Genomic DNA, 16,580 nt, shown 5'->3' with positions numbered 1-16,580 from the left:
TTCCAAGCTATGCAAGCCTCCCGATACTGTTTACATCAGAGGCAACAGGTGGAGATGGAGAACAGTCATGTGGCTGAGAGGAATGAGGATGGCAGGCAGGATATGAGGAGATGGGATATCCTGTTAAGATGCTGGTCAGGTGCTGTGCATTAGTCACCAGCTCAAAGTCACCTTGCAGTGATGGAGCTTTAGCATAACAGCTTCCAAACATGCAACGTTCAGTCTCTGCATGTTGTGCAGTGGCTCTTTTCTTCAATTATTATTTAGCAAGTAGTATTTCATAGAATTTAATGACAATTTAAAGAACCTGAGAAAAAGATCTTCTCAGGTTTGTAACTAACCTAGTTTTTAAAAAGTGCTCCATCAAGACCCAAGATGAGCGGAAAGCATGCTAGAAGTGAGGTGGTTGCATATTTTATTGGGGTTCCTGTTAAAAACCTTTTGTTGTTGCAATGTTACAGGTCGCAGGGATTAATGACTGAAGTGTTAAATGATTGAGGCTGTCCTGGGTGTTTATGCCTATGACATGAAATTCACTGGCAAAAATATTCCCCAGACACCCTTAATAATTCGGTTTAACCTCTTAAACTACAGGCATATTATTTAATTATCGTTCATAATGCATAAGCAGAAAAAAGTGTAAGTGATAACATGCAAATGGAGCCTGGGCGGAACCAGAGATGGTCAGCCAATTGGGAATGGAGAAACAAGTGCGAAATCTTCTAGGGGTGGAGTCATCCAATTAGGAGTGGTGAAACCAGTATTAATTTATCTAGGTCAAACACTCTGAATCAAAACTGAAAAGTAATGATGAGATGGATCTGTTCTGTTTGGAATTGTATGCACACCAGATGAAGAATGCACATTACTAATGTCCCATTCTTTTTGATACCAACAAATGTTTTATTCAAAATGAAAAACTGTATGTACATTTGTAATTTTTTAAACAGCACACATATCTATCAAAAGGTTTTGTTCTTGCTAGCAAGTATATTATTCCAATTGATTTGTTGTTAAAATGTTAACACTGCAAAGAAATATGTTTTGGAAACTACAAATATATTTCTTTTTGTAAATCTACGTAACATGGCTGTATTTTTGCTATAGTGAAATCTGCTGTTACAGCTCTGATGGACACATTTGTGGAAGAATGGGACCTTCTCTCCAAATGGACACTGTCACATGTGATGTTTGAGAGTGAATAAAAGGACCCAAAGGACAACATTTGAGTAGGAGCTCTCTCCACAGAGGTAGAGTCTCTCCACACAGATAGGGTCTCTCCACAGAGGTAGAATCTCTCTGCACAGGTAGCTTCTCTCCACACAGGTAGCTTTTCTCTGCACAGGTAGCTTCACTTGTTTTCTCAGCATTTTACTCCTAACACATAGCACCACCTTACTGGACCATACCAGAGCCTTGCCGCTCCCTGACCAGGCACGTAGCAGCACAGCAGTGGCAAAACCCAAAGTCATGTGGTGTTTGGCCTGGTCAGTATTTGTTTAAGCTTTTCCCTTGTCACTGCCCTCCTTCTCCCACACACACACAAACACACACACACACACACACACACACACACACACACACACACACACACACACACACACACACACACTAACTATATAAACACACACTCACTAGAGAAAAAAACAAACCTGTGGACAGATTTCTTAGTTTTTTGGTATTTACTTTGTTCTTTATTGACATTCAGCTGCCATTAATGTTCCACGCAAGCCTTTAGCCTTAAGAATCTTTATACAATCGTAGCATCAGAGGAGCCTGGTGGTTGGTGAATTCCCTTATTTGCACTGGTCCAGTGTATGTGAGGGCTCCTCCAAAGCAGCGGAACTTGGACTATTTGCTGACACTGTCCACCTAAGTGTGCTCTTTGCAATGGCTCACTGCAGCCCTATCATTCAACACAATGTGAAGAATGTAGAGAAACAGCTTAAGAATCTCCTGTTCATGCATTCCAGTGTTGCTGCAAACATAAAGTCACAGAAGACAAATGGAGAGAGAGAGAGATGGAGAGAGAGGGCTAGATAGATAGATGGAGAGAGAGAGAGAGAGAGAGAGAGAGAGAGAGAGAGAGAGAGAGAGAGAGAGAGAAAGTTACCTCAACACATTCAGAGTTGTCTATAGAGATCATTCCCATGAAATATTTAATCATTCAGCATCACCATGAGGTTGTTTTATGTTTTCTAACTGGAAATGTAACACAGTAAGGATTTGTTACTGGATTATTATAATTGAATTTGCCCACAGAAATGTATGGTTGGTTTCTCAGGCTGCCTATTCTGAGAGTGTGCTTATTCTTGTCTATCCACCCCACACTGTTCTTCTCAAAATAAAAGATGAATTCCAGGACTTCTAACCACACACGTCAACAGCAAAGACACAAATATTAACAGTGTTTCTTTAAAAAATCCATGATAACTTCATGAAGAATTTTGTTGATTTAATTTTACGATAATATGAGCAATGAAAAACAATGACAAAAGGGAAAATGTTGATGTTCTTTAATGATCATTAAAAAGTAATTAAAAATATTTCTTTGTGGGAAAAATATTATGTACTCTAAACTGATCTCATGTTTGTTTTCCACAGATGTGGCCTGCTGGATATTTTTTTGTTTAACCTTACAGCAACAATATATATTGAAAACGGAATAAGGAATTAAAAATTCATGGCTTGTTCAAACACATATTTTGTGAATTTAACACAGTTGGAGAAAGCAAAGGTGGAGAAAGAGAGAGAGAGCGCGAGAGAGAGAGAGAGAGAGAGAGGGAGGGAGGGAGGGGATGGAACGAGTATGAAGACTTTGGAGGAGGTGATTTGAATGAGCAACTTGTTCAAATTTAGTGAGGGCAATTAGTAGCAAGTGTGTCACTATGTAGAGGAAATACGCAGGATCAGACCTTTCCTCTCGGAACAACACCCTGGACCTCCACAGGCCTTGCTGCATGTCCAACCGGACCACAAGACAGCTCGATTAAAACCAGAGGACACTGAAAAAAAGGTTTACTCTTCATATCGAGTTTTGGACGTGCTTTTTATGTATCAGAGAAAAGTTTTCCTGCCTGTTGGTCTTGCTACAGGTTTTTTTGCCCATAAAGAGTATGCCACTATTTACTGAAACACTTGTTCGTTTCTAAGCTCGACTACTATCTGCAACATCATCAAGGAGGTTGAGTCGCGCGCATCGTATTCGGCAACGAAAACGAAGCGTTTGATTTATTGATCCTTTGGAGGAATATATTTGAACCTCGGGACACTGACGAGGCTACAGCCGAGTGGACTTTCCTGCGGTTGGATCCCTTTCCTACACCGAAGGATCACGAAATGAGCGTCTTGGGCTCTCTCGTGCAAGTTGTCGCTGCGGTCCTGACGCTGTCACGCGCTCAGGTGAGCTATTCGTGCATAAGAAGATTTTTTTAAATCTAGACAGCTACGTATTGGTTGCAGATACTGTGTTTGACACCATAATACTGTGTATGTTTGCAGAAAGAGGTTTCTTTAAACTCGGGCTTTCTTGTGTGACTAATCTTTGAACTTGGTACGTGATATTAGAAGCGTACATGCGGCTTTGAAGATAAAAGCTAACTTTCTGAATGAACGCAGGCAGGCTTTGTGAGCGCACTTGTGAAACCTCACACTCAGCAAAACCTCGGGGACTGTTGTCTTTTTTAATACCCTATTGTGCCTGTAGCATAGGCTATAACTTGAGCTCTTTTTGAATGTGTGCCACACAGAAACGTTTGAGTCATGAAGTTAAACGTGACAAACTGCATCACGTCCTTTGACCCAGTGGTGTCGTTATGAGCGTGCAATATGCTCTGAGCAGAAAATTGCGTCATTCCGTAGTTCCGTTTTTCTGGGTTCGTTTCGTTTACTGTGCTTTTACGCTATTTTTTCATTTTGAAGATACCTAAATTGTTGGCATTTAACTGCAAAGGCAGGGAGGATGATATGCGGGATACCTCTATCCGCAGTGGTTAAGCTATAGCCTACACTATTTCACACAGTTTTCAGGTTTGTCACTAATAAAATTATTGACCTAAAGTCTGCCATGCCTTCTACACTAGGGAAAATGTATAACATGCGATAGAAATGCCGAACGCTGGCTGTAAAGGGGACTCTGAGATTATGTTGGCAGTGGCCCCAGGGTATCCGAGCATGCCTCCTCTCTCCAGCACCTACAGATCGTTGGCTCACTCAGCCCTTCTAAAAGAGTGGTCAGTCTTTGAAATACATTAAATGAGCCCAGTGGTCCTCTCATGCTGTTCTCCACATCTCAGAAATCCCACAGAATACTGTATTTATTCAATTTTCCCTCGCTTACTTTAACTGCATTTGTGCTGTTAGACCGTGTTAAGCATGAGTGGAGAGTGAAATGAAATCCAAATGTTCTGTTATGTGCTGCATGGTAGGTCAGAATAAAGTGTCCTCAGCTCAGGGTTAAAAAAAAAAAAAAAAAAAGTGTTCTGTTGCCACACAAAAAACCACCTGGGTGTCTTCCATCTCTAGTGTTCCTTGCAGTGGGAGTGTGACTGTGTCCACGCCTCTCTCTTTTGTTGTTTCAGCCAGCACTCACACGGTCTGGAGTACTTTGAGCTCCATGAAGCTGGCAAATATCTGTTGTTATTACTGGCTATGAAAAGGAGTCCTTCAGTCATGCGTCCTTTAGCCAGAGCGCACACGCTCTCCTGCTTTTGGTAGCTGACTCTCATACTTAACGCATGGCAAAGGTGTCTCAGAGTCCTTCACTTTTATTGATACTGCTCACTGATATGGACTTCCTCACACACCTCATCTCTCTCCGTGTGTCCCTGAGATGTGACAAACCTCCAGTTTGCTCAAATTCAGTGGGATTGTTTAAAAGAGCCCATCGATAATGAGCGATATCGCTTGAGCACAAAGGGGAGCTTCTGCTACGTTTCTAAAGCTGGACAATCAGCTCACAGATGCTTTGTGCAAACATGAGTAAAATCCACTACTGAGGTTTCAGGCTAGCAGTGACTCAAGATTAAACAATCAGGAACCTATTCAAGAATAAACTAAACCATCTTAAAAATCTTACTCTTACAGCATCTATATACTGCTGGAAAAGGAGTTCACCTCAACCATGACACACGACAAACTCTTTCTCGTAATTGTATGGCAGCTGTTAATGAATTTTGTCTCATGTCAAAAGAAACAAACAAAAAACCCCATCAGGGTGCCTTTGCTCAGTACACCTGATATGTCTACTAATGAAAAGCAAGCTTAGTTCCACAGGCTGCCCAAGTGTCTGCAAAAAAATGCACCTTCATTACGATGGATGGTTTAGTAGAGAATGTGCTGTTGTGTGACGCACTACTGCGAGGCTGCATGGCTGCAGAGTGACAGGCGTTTCGCCCCCTCGCTTTGGTGCTGCTGTGGTGCCACAAGGGAGAGACCATCTAAATGTGGAGAAAAAGTAAATAAATATTTGGTGTTTAAACATTTGGTGAAAGTGTTTGCCCATCTTCTCAAAATATAGCCAAATTCGAGCTCTGCACGGCTCCGCACACAGAAACAGAAACAAAAGAGAAAAAAGGGAACATTTAGGTATTTCCCACAAATCTGTTCTTCAAAGAAAGTAACAGCCATGCACTGTCAGGTCCTAGCTCTGCCAGAGGAGACCCAGGTCCTCAAACCTCTGGACAGAGGCATACAGTGAATTCAGTGCACTCCCTTTTGTAGCTTGTGCAACTCTGTTCTTGATGGCTTGTGTAATGAATTATCTTAGGATCACCTGTAATGCCAGAGTTGCTGACAGTCCAAGGTAAAACTGATAGTGTCTGTAAAACCAACCAAACTCCCTTCTACTTAGTTTACCCGGAAAGGTCGCCTCCACACTGACTGTCTCCTCTGCCTGTGCGCAGTTAGCCACTCCTTTGGAAGGGCGAACAGAATACAAAAGTTAATATTGGGCATGTGGTGAGGTAGGCCATTTATAAATGTCTTCTCCTGCCCTCTTGCGTCAGATAGAGTTCTTTGGTTTCCCCAAAATGGGTGCGGACCCGTCACATAAGCACATAAAGGGCTACTGTCCTAAAACTCATTCTCAGTCTTACAGTGCGTGCAATCACTGATGATGTGCCTTGCCCTGGTCAGAACTGTGATTATTATATAATTTCGTTTTGTTTTTTTTTGGAGCGCAGACTCATTCTGGTATTACAACAAGTATGTTCTGATGAGCGATGGGAATGTATTAGTCAAAGAAACGTTGAAATGCACCAGTACAAGAGGCAAAAGCCATAGCAAGGGCCAAAATGTGTTAAGCGTAAAAATGTCCTTTCACAGACAAGCACTCAGTCCTCGAGTGACTGCCACGGATGTAAGCAGTGACATTACTGCGATACCTCGTTAGATTAACCCATTAACACTGCTGCCATCTCAGCTGGTGTATGCACCTTGTTTCTTTTAACAGTATAGAGCAGAGATACACAAATCGCAGTCCTCAAAGTCCGGGTCCTACAGATTTTCCACCTGCCCTTTTTCTAGGAGTCAGGTGTGTTGACAATATGGCCAACCAGTCACACGAATCATCAAACCCAACACTTGGGATTACAAATCCAGGACCAGGTTTGGATTCAAGGTCCAGATTTGAATACCATTGGTATAAAGTGTAATGTAATGTAAAGGTGAATGGTTTTGTAACATTCTAAAAGGAGGTACCTGCTAAGAACCTGCCGTGAATACCATAAGCCCTACACCCCCGTGACCGCTTCTATGAACGTTTTACCACAGGTTTAAATTTATCTTCTGCTCTGGCTTTCAATTTCCATGTGAACTGCTTTTCCCTGTATCTTGTCCTCTGTCATTTCCTCCTACATCCCGGTTGTCACATGTACTCTTTCCTAGGTCATCCTATGTGCTCTTTCTTCCATTCTTCTCTATTTTCCTCTGTTTTTTGTGTGTGTATTCATAGCTTTCACTCTTCCTGTGTGAGACAGAGGTGACAGAATGCTGATAAACCGACGAGAGGACGATGTGTCAAACCTCTGCTCTGCTGATGATGACTTCCTGTCCGAGCTGTCTTCCTCTGTCTCTTTCGTGCTCAGAGAGCCGGGAAAGACGGTGGCAGTCAGCTGCCGCTCTCGCTATCGGCAGCTGCAGCTGCCCTAGTGGAAAGATGAGAAGATCTGGGCCACAAAACCCAAAAGCCTGGGCGTTATCCTTTGGCTAAAATGCCCTTCAGTGGGGAAGGAGAGAAAGTAACAAATTAGCTAGAGGAAGCACGTTCAAAAGCAGACAGACGAGTGGGACCTACCAGGATGATGTAGGATCAGGCAGCGGGGAAGGCAGCAGAGAGGGGGGGCTGTCATGTAGAAACATTGAAAACAGGCCGGGGTTGTCAGATTTCAGATTTACAGATGGAGAGGCCTAGCGATATCCCCCCGCGCTTCAGGACACAGGCTGGCTCTACAGTCCAGTACAGGTGTTTCCTCTATCAAGACTTGAGCAAAAATGTAACTTTATCCTGACCATCTGTGATGATGTGTGTCAGCTTCCTCTGCTGAGGGGTTTCTATTTATAAGATTACAACTGATAGCAGCACCGACAGCTGACCCTTCTCGTGCATACATATCTATAGACATATTGACATTCAGTTGTCTATGCGTGTTCTGGACATGCTGTATTATAACCAAGCAGCGATTCACTATTTACCCTCCAATTCTGTAACAGGCTCCTTGTCCAAGTGATGACAGTTAGATTGCTCAATGCACAAATTGATGTCAGATGTGTGAATAACTTCAGTAAATCATACCTAAATAAAGTTTTCTCCCATATTAGCTATCAGTCGAGATCGCATTCATGTGGTAAAAGGCATACAGGGATATCTCTGCTGTGCACGGCTGTGTTCCGCACTCCCACGACACGTCTCAGGCCAATGTGAGCGGTTCTGAGTCCCCTTGGTGCGTGGACACCAGCGGTTCTCCACACCATTACGGGTGCACATGCTGCCGCTGGATGAGAACACTGCTTCCTTCCAACACGGGCCTGCTTTTGGCCCTTGGGACGGGGGGGCAATCACAAGCAGGAAGCATGGAGCTCTCCTTCCTCTGGTGGCACTCCAGGGACTGTCATCTGCTCAGCGTGCTTTAATCTCTCATCTGGAGGCAATCTATTCCAGTTTACACAACCATGGCACCATTTACTGTAATAGGGAGCACAATTAGCCCTGGCTGGCCCCTATCACGGGAGTGTGTGTGCCTGTGTTGCACCAAAGATTCTGTGTTTTGCGTATGTTGTACAGGGAGCAGCTCAGTCACTAGCGTTGAAGACTGAAGAGTTAAACCGAATGTCATGTCATTTCAGTGGATATTCCCCTCACACTGGTTCAACAGGGTGATGTTTTTAAACTGACACAGAGAATAAGACTGATGGCTCCACTTGTCAGTTACAAGTAGTTTCGAGTTTCACCGAATTCTGGATCACCTTTTTGTTTGATTTGACCTTGACAAGAAACAGCTCCAGCTGGAGAGCATCCGCTCTGGAGAGGAAGACCTTGCACGGCCTCTCACGTTAACTTCCTCCAAATCCAGATGCTTCTTTCACTCCTTCAACAGACAGTAATGTGACAAATCTGCACCAGCCAAGTGCCTTAAAAGGCGTTTAGCGTAACACTGATGGGAGACAGTACGAAGTGACGACTGAAGTTCCTGAGGTAAAATGTTTAATTATACATATTCTGTGATAGTGAAAGTGGTGTTAATAAAGTGATAACAGTAGAATTATAAGAAATTATAGAATGCCTGAATATGTTTTAGCCTCACTAAATCTTTTGTAATCATTCATGATGGACTTCATTTGAGATTCTGAAACTAAAGTTCCAATGTCATCATGTCTGGTTGGTGTCAAATCTCTTTTTCCGTCTCTTCCTGTCAATGGCAGGCCCAAACACTTTCTCAAACAGTTTTAATCAAATTTGAATTGAGAGGAGGCTGACAGCCTAGTGCTTTGCTATAGAACTGCTCTGTTTTTTGACACTATCCATATAGGCGTTTTCCATATATGATGTATTATTGGGGGAAGTTGAAGTGTGCATGAATCATAAGATATATGACATAGGAGGGAACACCCATGAAACAGACCTTTATCTTCGAGAATACTGGGAGGAATTGTTCCGTATTTTTCAGTCCAGACCTCATTAAACCTGTTGTTTTGTATCATTTATAATTGCATAGCAGTTTAGTTTCCATTTTGTTTGCTTTTCTGTTTTCTTGAAACCTCCTAGTCTATGTCACCCTGACCCCGATGGCTCCATGCTTCCTTGCTTTGGTCTGTGCACTCTCTGTGTACCTTGTCAAACAAGGACATGTGAATTACATGTCTCATGGAATTTCCAAGTCTCATGGAATTTCATGCCAAGTCTCATGGAATTTCAGGGACTCTCACTTAAATCACGGAATTCTCAGCAATACATGCAAATGAACATGGACCTCAATGGAACACCACTGATGTTGTTTAGAAGCAGACATTTTCACTGGTTTCAGTGGAGAGGTTCAGTAAATATCGTGCTGATCTAACTTTTGTATGGTTTGATTTAACACATAACACATGCACTAGTAACTCACTTAAGGACAAGACCAGGACAGTGACCAAACCCAAGCATGTCAAGCAAAGGATGGACCGTAATCATTTTTCTGAAGGCATGGTGAAGATGCGCACATCCAAAACACAGGGAAACAAACCCTAAAGACTATGCTACATTGTCACAAGGAGATCAAGTCTGGCAGACTGGCATGACAGTGATAGTGATCATGTGTAGCACTCCTTCGTTTACATTGTCTGTTTATCACTTTCATTACATTTCATCGTAGTTCAATGTCACATCAACTTTCTGTCTTAATTATTATTATAGCATAGAAACAGTGGAATTGAAAATCTTTACACACTAAATCAAGTTGGAGTAATATGTATATATTTTGCGCTAGAGTTGATGGAAATGCTTTTCTATGTTTTTAAGTGTAAGTCTATATGTCTCACAATTCTTTTCTTGTCCGAAATAAATGTAAATGCACCATAAAATCTGGCGTAAATCAAATATGTTTAAAAGTCACAGAACGCAGTTTTGGTTCTCATCATTTTCTTTCTCCAGAAATGATTAAATGATCACCTCGTAACACACCCATAACTTCTGGATCAACCTTAATCTTACTCAGTCTCTTGCAGTGTATGTGGTTCCCACGAGCCCAGGAGGAACGGAATAATTGGATCATTGTAAAAACACGCTGCTTTCAAGTCATTTAAAAATGTGTCTGAACTGTAATGCACACTCTCAAGCTCATTTACGTGTGCGGGAATGGGAGCTGCTACGTGAGGCGCTCCACATAGCCATGACAATCTGCCAAGTTTTTCGGCACGGCTTGCTTTCTGAAGTACAGCGCCAGGAGGTGCCAGGTGACTGCTCTCTCATGGCCGGGCTGACCTGTGGCATTCAGGTCTCCCTGTAGTCTGCCTCTCCCTGGCCCTCTAACACTCGCTCACCAAAAATCATCCCAGAAACGCAGCCAAAAAAGAACCTCAGAGGGGCCAGGTAAAATGCTGACTCGTAGACCGCATAAATTATAGCACAGACCTCTAAAGTTCCGTTGGGTTGCGTCTCACATGCTTTCTCACAGGCTTACAGGAACGATAAATCTGATTTAGTAACTAGAGGTTAATATGAGTACGTTTTGCGTAAACACTGAATGCTTCACTATGCCTGTTTTGGTTGAAAAGAGGTTCTGCAATCACTGTGACTATGCTGTGTCATTTCCAGTGTCATTTCCCTTCCCCCTTCAAGAAGAAGATGTTTTTGATGTCATACATATTCAGGGGCCCGTACATGGTTATGACATACACACTCATGGTCATGACATTGTGATATTAGGTCACAGACCTCCATTACCTGAGCTATGACAGAGGAATTTCACAGGCCATTGAATCATGGCATCATATCAGTCTGTGGCTTTTAAGATTGTAGTTTAAATTTCCCACTTAGGGTTAACATGTAAGCTACCTCGATAGCTGTATTCTTTGAGCCCAAAGCAAAAGTGTCTGCTAAAGGGAGAATAGCCAATGAGAAAATAAATAGCAGAATTTTAGGCCAAAGGAAACAGACTTTGAACTTAAACAGACACTATGTTTATAATGCGATGCATCTCAGTCAGTTGTCCTGGCTCAAGACTCTGGATCTCTGTGTTGTCTTGTACCGCCCACTTTATATGGTTGTGCTTTTACTGTATAATAGTTGCACTTTTATCTTTAGACAAGTTGTTGTTCAACTGGTTTTAAAGGTTTTAATATGTTTTGTATACCATCAGACTTATGCAAATCTGTAAGGTTTGATGCCTATATTGCTACTAAAGTAATAACTCAGTCATCACATTTTGTCTAATGAATCCTTATTCCTATTTGTAATCACAATGTACATCCACATTTCACGTGTGTTTCACATTTTTAAATCTTAGTGTCTTCTCTAAGCATTTGTAATCATCCTGTACCTGTGAACATGTGGTCTGTTTCACGTTTCCTATCAGTCTGAAGATCTCTGACCTGTTACTTGTTTTAATTTTTTGCAGTGTTCTCCCTCAACCACAATAAACAGCACCTCTAAAGGTAAGAATATTAACATGCCTACTGGAATAAATCTCAAACATGTGACATTGTGACATTGGCTTGGCTGTGTCAGTAATTATTAGATATAATATTATTGCAGAACGATTATACTGGGAGTGATCCTGCTATATTAAGGAGCCTTTGAAGTTATTTTAGCACATTTAGTCGTATTAAGAAGTCTCTTGTGGCGTTAACTCTTCCAGGCTGCCAATCACCTTTATTGTCAGTTGCTCATATGAGTTCAGGACGAGTTTCAGTTCATTCCTGTAAATTCGAAATTAAACTGTGCCAGTGGCACGTTAGACTCTCACGTTGGCCAACTGTGTCATGATGAATGTTCTTGCCTGTGTCATCGTTAAAGGCCCCGTGGGTTCTGGGTTTGGGTTCTGTGCTATCAGAGGGTGTGACTCTAGATGCACTAACTCGTGTACCTATACGCGTGTGCGTTCTCCTAGTAAACTCGCAGCTGGACCTGAGGCGACCATCCTACTCCTGACACTTTCTTTCAGACCTTCATTTTTATTCATGGAACAGATGAACGATCTTCACTTGTTAACCTCAAAATTCCTTTTAAGCGATTTGTCTTCATTCACGAGCGGGTCGTCAGACGACCGAAAACTACGGAGGGTCTGTTTTCATTGCTCGGTGGAGTTTTAGAATGTCGAAGATGATTAGCAGCTTTGAAATCCCATGTTCCATCTCTCTAATTCACTCTCATGTTACTCTCATGATAATGGGGAGTCAATGTAACTTAGAAAGGAAAGCTGGAAAAATGAATTCCTATTATGTTCACTAAACTCACCTTTGCCATAATATATACTAATTTGTTTGTGTGTTCATTCGGATGTACTGGTATGATTTGAAGTTTTAGGTGTCCAGGTTCAAAGAAATGATGTGCAGTGACAGAAATATTTGGAGAGTTGTTCAAATAAAGCTGGCGTTAATGTAACTCATACTTCACTGTGAGAGGAAGAGCCGAACGTACTGACATTTTTCCAAACCACTTAAGAACTTTTGTAACAAAAATGGCAAAGTATCTCACTTCCAGCCTGAATAGAAAATGAAAATAAAATTACATTTAAAAAAGAAATCAAACACAGGTCAAAGGCATAATGTAACATTCTAACCTTGCATGCAGCTTAGTATCCTGCTAGAACTCTAGACGTAAAGAAGAACATTCCTTGAGAGAGCTCACAAGTGTTTGTATGAAAGTGTGATCGGTAAACTGAAACCCTGCCAGCACCTTTCTCGGGCTGGTGGAGACCAAGCTAACAAAGCACACAGTGACTGGGTAATTGCGCAAAGAATGTCGAGAGTAATGCTAATCCCGTCATCAGCTGCGCGTGAACCTCAGTGATCGCCTGTGGTGTGCCACCACGTTAACTCGGACCGCAGCTTTTACTGGCCCTTTAATCTTTGCCTTACTTTCCTTTGTTTGGCCTTGTCCCAGTAATCCTGTTTCAGGAAGTGTGGGGGCGGAGTTTCTGCCGTACCATAGAGAAGCTGGTTGAGGTTGTGCAGGAGTACCCTGGGGAGGTGGAGCACATCTTCAGCCCCACCTGTGTGCCATTGGTCCGCTGTGCTGGTTGCTGTGGAGATGAGAACCTGGAGTGCCACCCCACGCTCACAGCCAACATCACTATGCAAGTGTGTCCTAGCAACATGACCGTGAAGTTTACTGGTTATGCCAGAAGCCAAGAAACATACAACTACGGCCACTAGTCGAAATTCAGTGTAAAAAAAATCTGTAAGCTGTAGGTCAAGCTGTCAAACTGTATGTGTTTAACACTGAACATCTTTAGAAAGATTATGTTAATAATAGTCTTTAACATATGAATATTGTAGACAATACACTATCCACTGAATCCAGCTACCTTTTGTAGTATTGACTACAAAATCTTTCCTAATCTACAGAGGAATGGCAAATTAATGCAGAATGCCAGCTATGAAATAAAGAGCTGCTGACAGGTTAATTGAGCAGTATGTCTGCAAGTTAAACATGTCCCGTAGATCAAGGGCAGTCATGCTCTGGACAGCGGCCCATTTTTTTATCGTTCAAAATATAAGTGCCATGTCACTTAGTAATTTCGTATGTCATTAACTGCATTAAAGTTCTCCCATATTTATTGCTGTTGTTGGTCGTGGCTCCCGAAGGACTGTTGCATCATTACCAAGTTTGAAGATGATATACATTCTTTTCTTTTTTTTTTTTTTTTAATACTCTTTGATATTCATTATTTCATTATATTATGTAGTCATATTTTTTTTGTTCGTGTATATCTATGGTTCTCACAAAGTACATGATCCCCATGAGTCTGAGAAAAACTGTTCTACATCATCATTACTTAGCCAATCAGAATTACATCTTATCATGGAGCTTTTGCATTGTTCATTATTGCACTGATGCATGATTAATAAAGGATGCAGGGTTAGCACTAAACAACCATCTGTGGACCTTCAACACTAGAGTAAAGAAAGCAATGGTTTCAACCTATTAGAAGCCTTGATGCGTAAGAAATAATTGTTCTTTATCTATTTATGCAGTTATTAAAGCTGAAACCAGCAGAGCAAGGTCGGGAGTATGTAGAGATGACCTTTGTGGAGCACAAAAGCTGTGAATGTAGGTAAGGAGAAGACAACCTCTCCACGTGGTTTGTTCTGTTCTTCCTAAGCATAATTCTCAGTAGTGACAAAAATACTGAAGCACCACCAAACATTTTCCTGAAGAAAATGACCTAAAAATGCATCTTTGTGTCTCTCTGGTTTCCTCCGTGTGCCGACGGTCAGACTAAGAAAGCCCGCAGTGAAACACGACAGGTAATTTTGCGAGCAACACTTTCCTAGCAGACCTACAGTTCCATTCACCTTGAATGGCTTGAGCTTTCCTTCTCATTTTCTTCGTAGGCGGAGGCCAAAAGGACGGGGAAGGAAACGGAAGGAGAAACAGCGAGTAAAGGACTGCAATGGGTGAGAAACCCATTGAGAACCGGCAGGCTGGAGAAGCAGGGTGGAGGTCCCACTTATGAAGTCATGATGCAGTTTGAGAACCAGGAACTTATAAGGACTTACAAATACAAACTGGCACAAAATGCAAATGACTTAATGAAGTAACTTCGTTAGGTTGCAGTTGTCGGCTTCAAAAAGAGTGCTTGAAAAAGGAAGATTGAAGTGGGATTTCTGAATGTATGCTCTTACCTGATGATCATCTTACCATCTTCTCTTCCAGGTGTCAGCCTCCTCGAAGATAAACCCAGCTCTGCCCTGTCCTCTGCTCATGCTGTGCAGCTAGCCACCACCCGCCCATCCTGCTCTTAATGGATCCTGTGTCACCTCCACCGCCCATGTCTGAGATGAGGCACTGCCACAGTGACACGAAGGTCACACTAGCCACCAGGGGACATTTCATGTACCGGAACCGCCTGTTGTGAGGTGACACCCTCTGACATGCTTCTGTTTGGAAGCACAGTGGGGAACCAAATTCAATGTCTGAAGTAGGAATTAGTCTACAGGACACTGGCTATAATTTTCAATATGTAATAATAATAAAATATTATTGTTGTTGTTGTTGTTATGCTTATTATTATTATTATTGTGGTGGTGATTATATTATTATGGTGGTGGTGATTATTATTATTATTGATATTAGTATTATTCTACACTATACATTACATTTCACTACTTTTTATTTATTGCTTGCAAACCAGTAAAAGCATATTTTTGTTAAGACTGACTACTCTGCTGATGCTGTATAGCATGAGTACAAATTGGGATTTTTGTCCTTTTTTTATTTACAGACAGGCAAACCAAACTCACGAAAGACAGTTGGTTATATTGGTAAACCAAAACCAAAAATACTTTTGATCTTTTATTTGTGTTGTGTCATTTATTGAGACAAGTTTTCAATAACAATTGCAGACAATTCCTTCTTGGATGTATAATAACCACAGGTTACAGGTTACAGGTTACATGCACTCCTCTAACTGGTTTTAATTCTTTGACTTGGCCAGTTTGAGGATAAAAAAAACAAAAACATGTATTTTGAAATCCAAAGCCTTCAGTAAGTCCATGATATATATGGATGTCGTTAATGCTCTAATGCAGGACTGGTGTGGTTAGTTCATTGACAGAGACATGCTGACCTCTACTGGTGTCAAGAATACAATTCTTGTTACATTTTAAAATAGAACTATACTGCTGTATTGTACCCACTTACGATCTACATGGTAGCAGTTCATGGAACAACTGATGAATTTAAGAGTGTATTGTATGCTGACATTGTGTTCGGATATGTTTCAATTGACAGTCTATTATTATTGTCCATTAAAAGAGCTGCATAGGTCAAGAAAAGGTTAGAACTCAACCTCAGAAACTAGATGTGCTGCTACTAGTACTGTGTGTGGCCTCTGAATGAACATGAAACATGAAAGCAACAGTATCAGTTTTACACTGGGGGCATTAGACTTATCAAAATTAATGTGCAAATACTCATTTATAACACTCTGGCAAAAAAGGATTATACTATACTTAAACTGACAGCATTTACATTATGTTGCTGAGTAGGAACCTGATATCTTTTGGCCATTGGCTTCTTTATAGCTCAAGAGATATTTGTTCAGTTTTCCATGCAAAAATGTTTTATTAACAACGAGGGTCAATAATTATGAAGTTGTTTCCAGTTATGAATATTGTATATATGATATTGATAAAGTATTGCTATTGTGCCACTGTTAATAAAGAGATACATTATCTAGGTTGCTACTCTTTATCGCTTTTCTTTCAATAGGAGTTGAATGTTTTGATCCGTTTTCAAAACATTGGCATCAGATTAGATTATGTTGCAGCGCAGGTTTACACACACTAAGTTATTGGGCTATGTGTATATATTGATTAGGAGCAGAAGACACAAAATATGTTTTAAGGTCACAGCTTATAGCATCATATATCATATGCAT

The 16,580-nt window shown here is 41.3% G+C and overlaps 1 protein-coding gene across 1 annotated transcript; it reads left to right on the top strand.

Moving 5' to 3' along the window:
• Window positions 1-2,846: 2,846 nt before the first annotated feature.
• pgfb (placental growth factor b) lies at window positions 2,847-16,379 on the top strand. Its single transcript, XM_027025510.3, has 7 exons — window positions 2,847-3,402; window positions 11,592-11,628; window positions 13,079-13,275; window positions 14,173-14,252; window positions 14,416-14,445; window positions 14,533-14,595; window positions 14,855-16,379. Exons 1-7 carry the CDS (start codon window positions 3,340-3,342, stop codon window positions 14,874-14,876), a joined length of 492 nt encoding a protein of 163 aa, XP_026881311.2. The 5' UTR covers window positions 2,847-3,339; the 3' UTR covers window positions 14,877-16,379.
• Window positions 16,380-16,580: the final 201 nt, after the last annotated feature.

This window comes from Electrophorus electricus, chromosome 10 (assembly GCF_041902795.1).
Source record: "Electrophorus electricus isolate QZ-2024a chromosome 10, ASM4190279v1, whole genome shotgun sequence".
Lineage (NCBI taxonomy): Eukaryota > Metazoa > Chordata > Actinopteri > Gymnotiformes > Gymnotidae > Electrophorus > Electrophorus electricus.
This window is presented reverse-complemented; position numbering and strand designations above follow the sequence as displayed.

Coding starts and splice junctions, on each gene's coding strand:
- pgfb (XM_027025510.3), top strand. CDS start 3,340: ATGAGCGTCTTGGGCTCTCTCGTGCAAGTTGTCGCTGCGGTCCTGACG. Junction 3,403..11,591: donor TGACGCTGTCACGCGCTCAG/GTGAGCTATTCG, acceptor AATTTTTTGCAG/TGTTCTCCCTCAACCACAAT. Junction 11,629..13,078: donor AATAAACAGCACCTCTAAAG/GTAAGAATATTA, acceptor GCCTTGTCCCAG/TAATCCTGTTTCAGGAAGTG.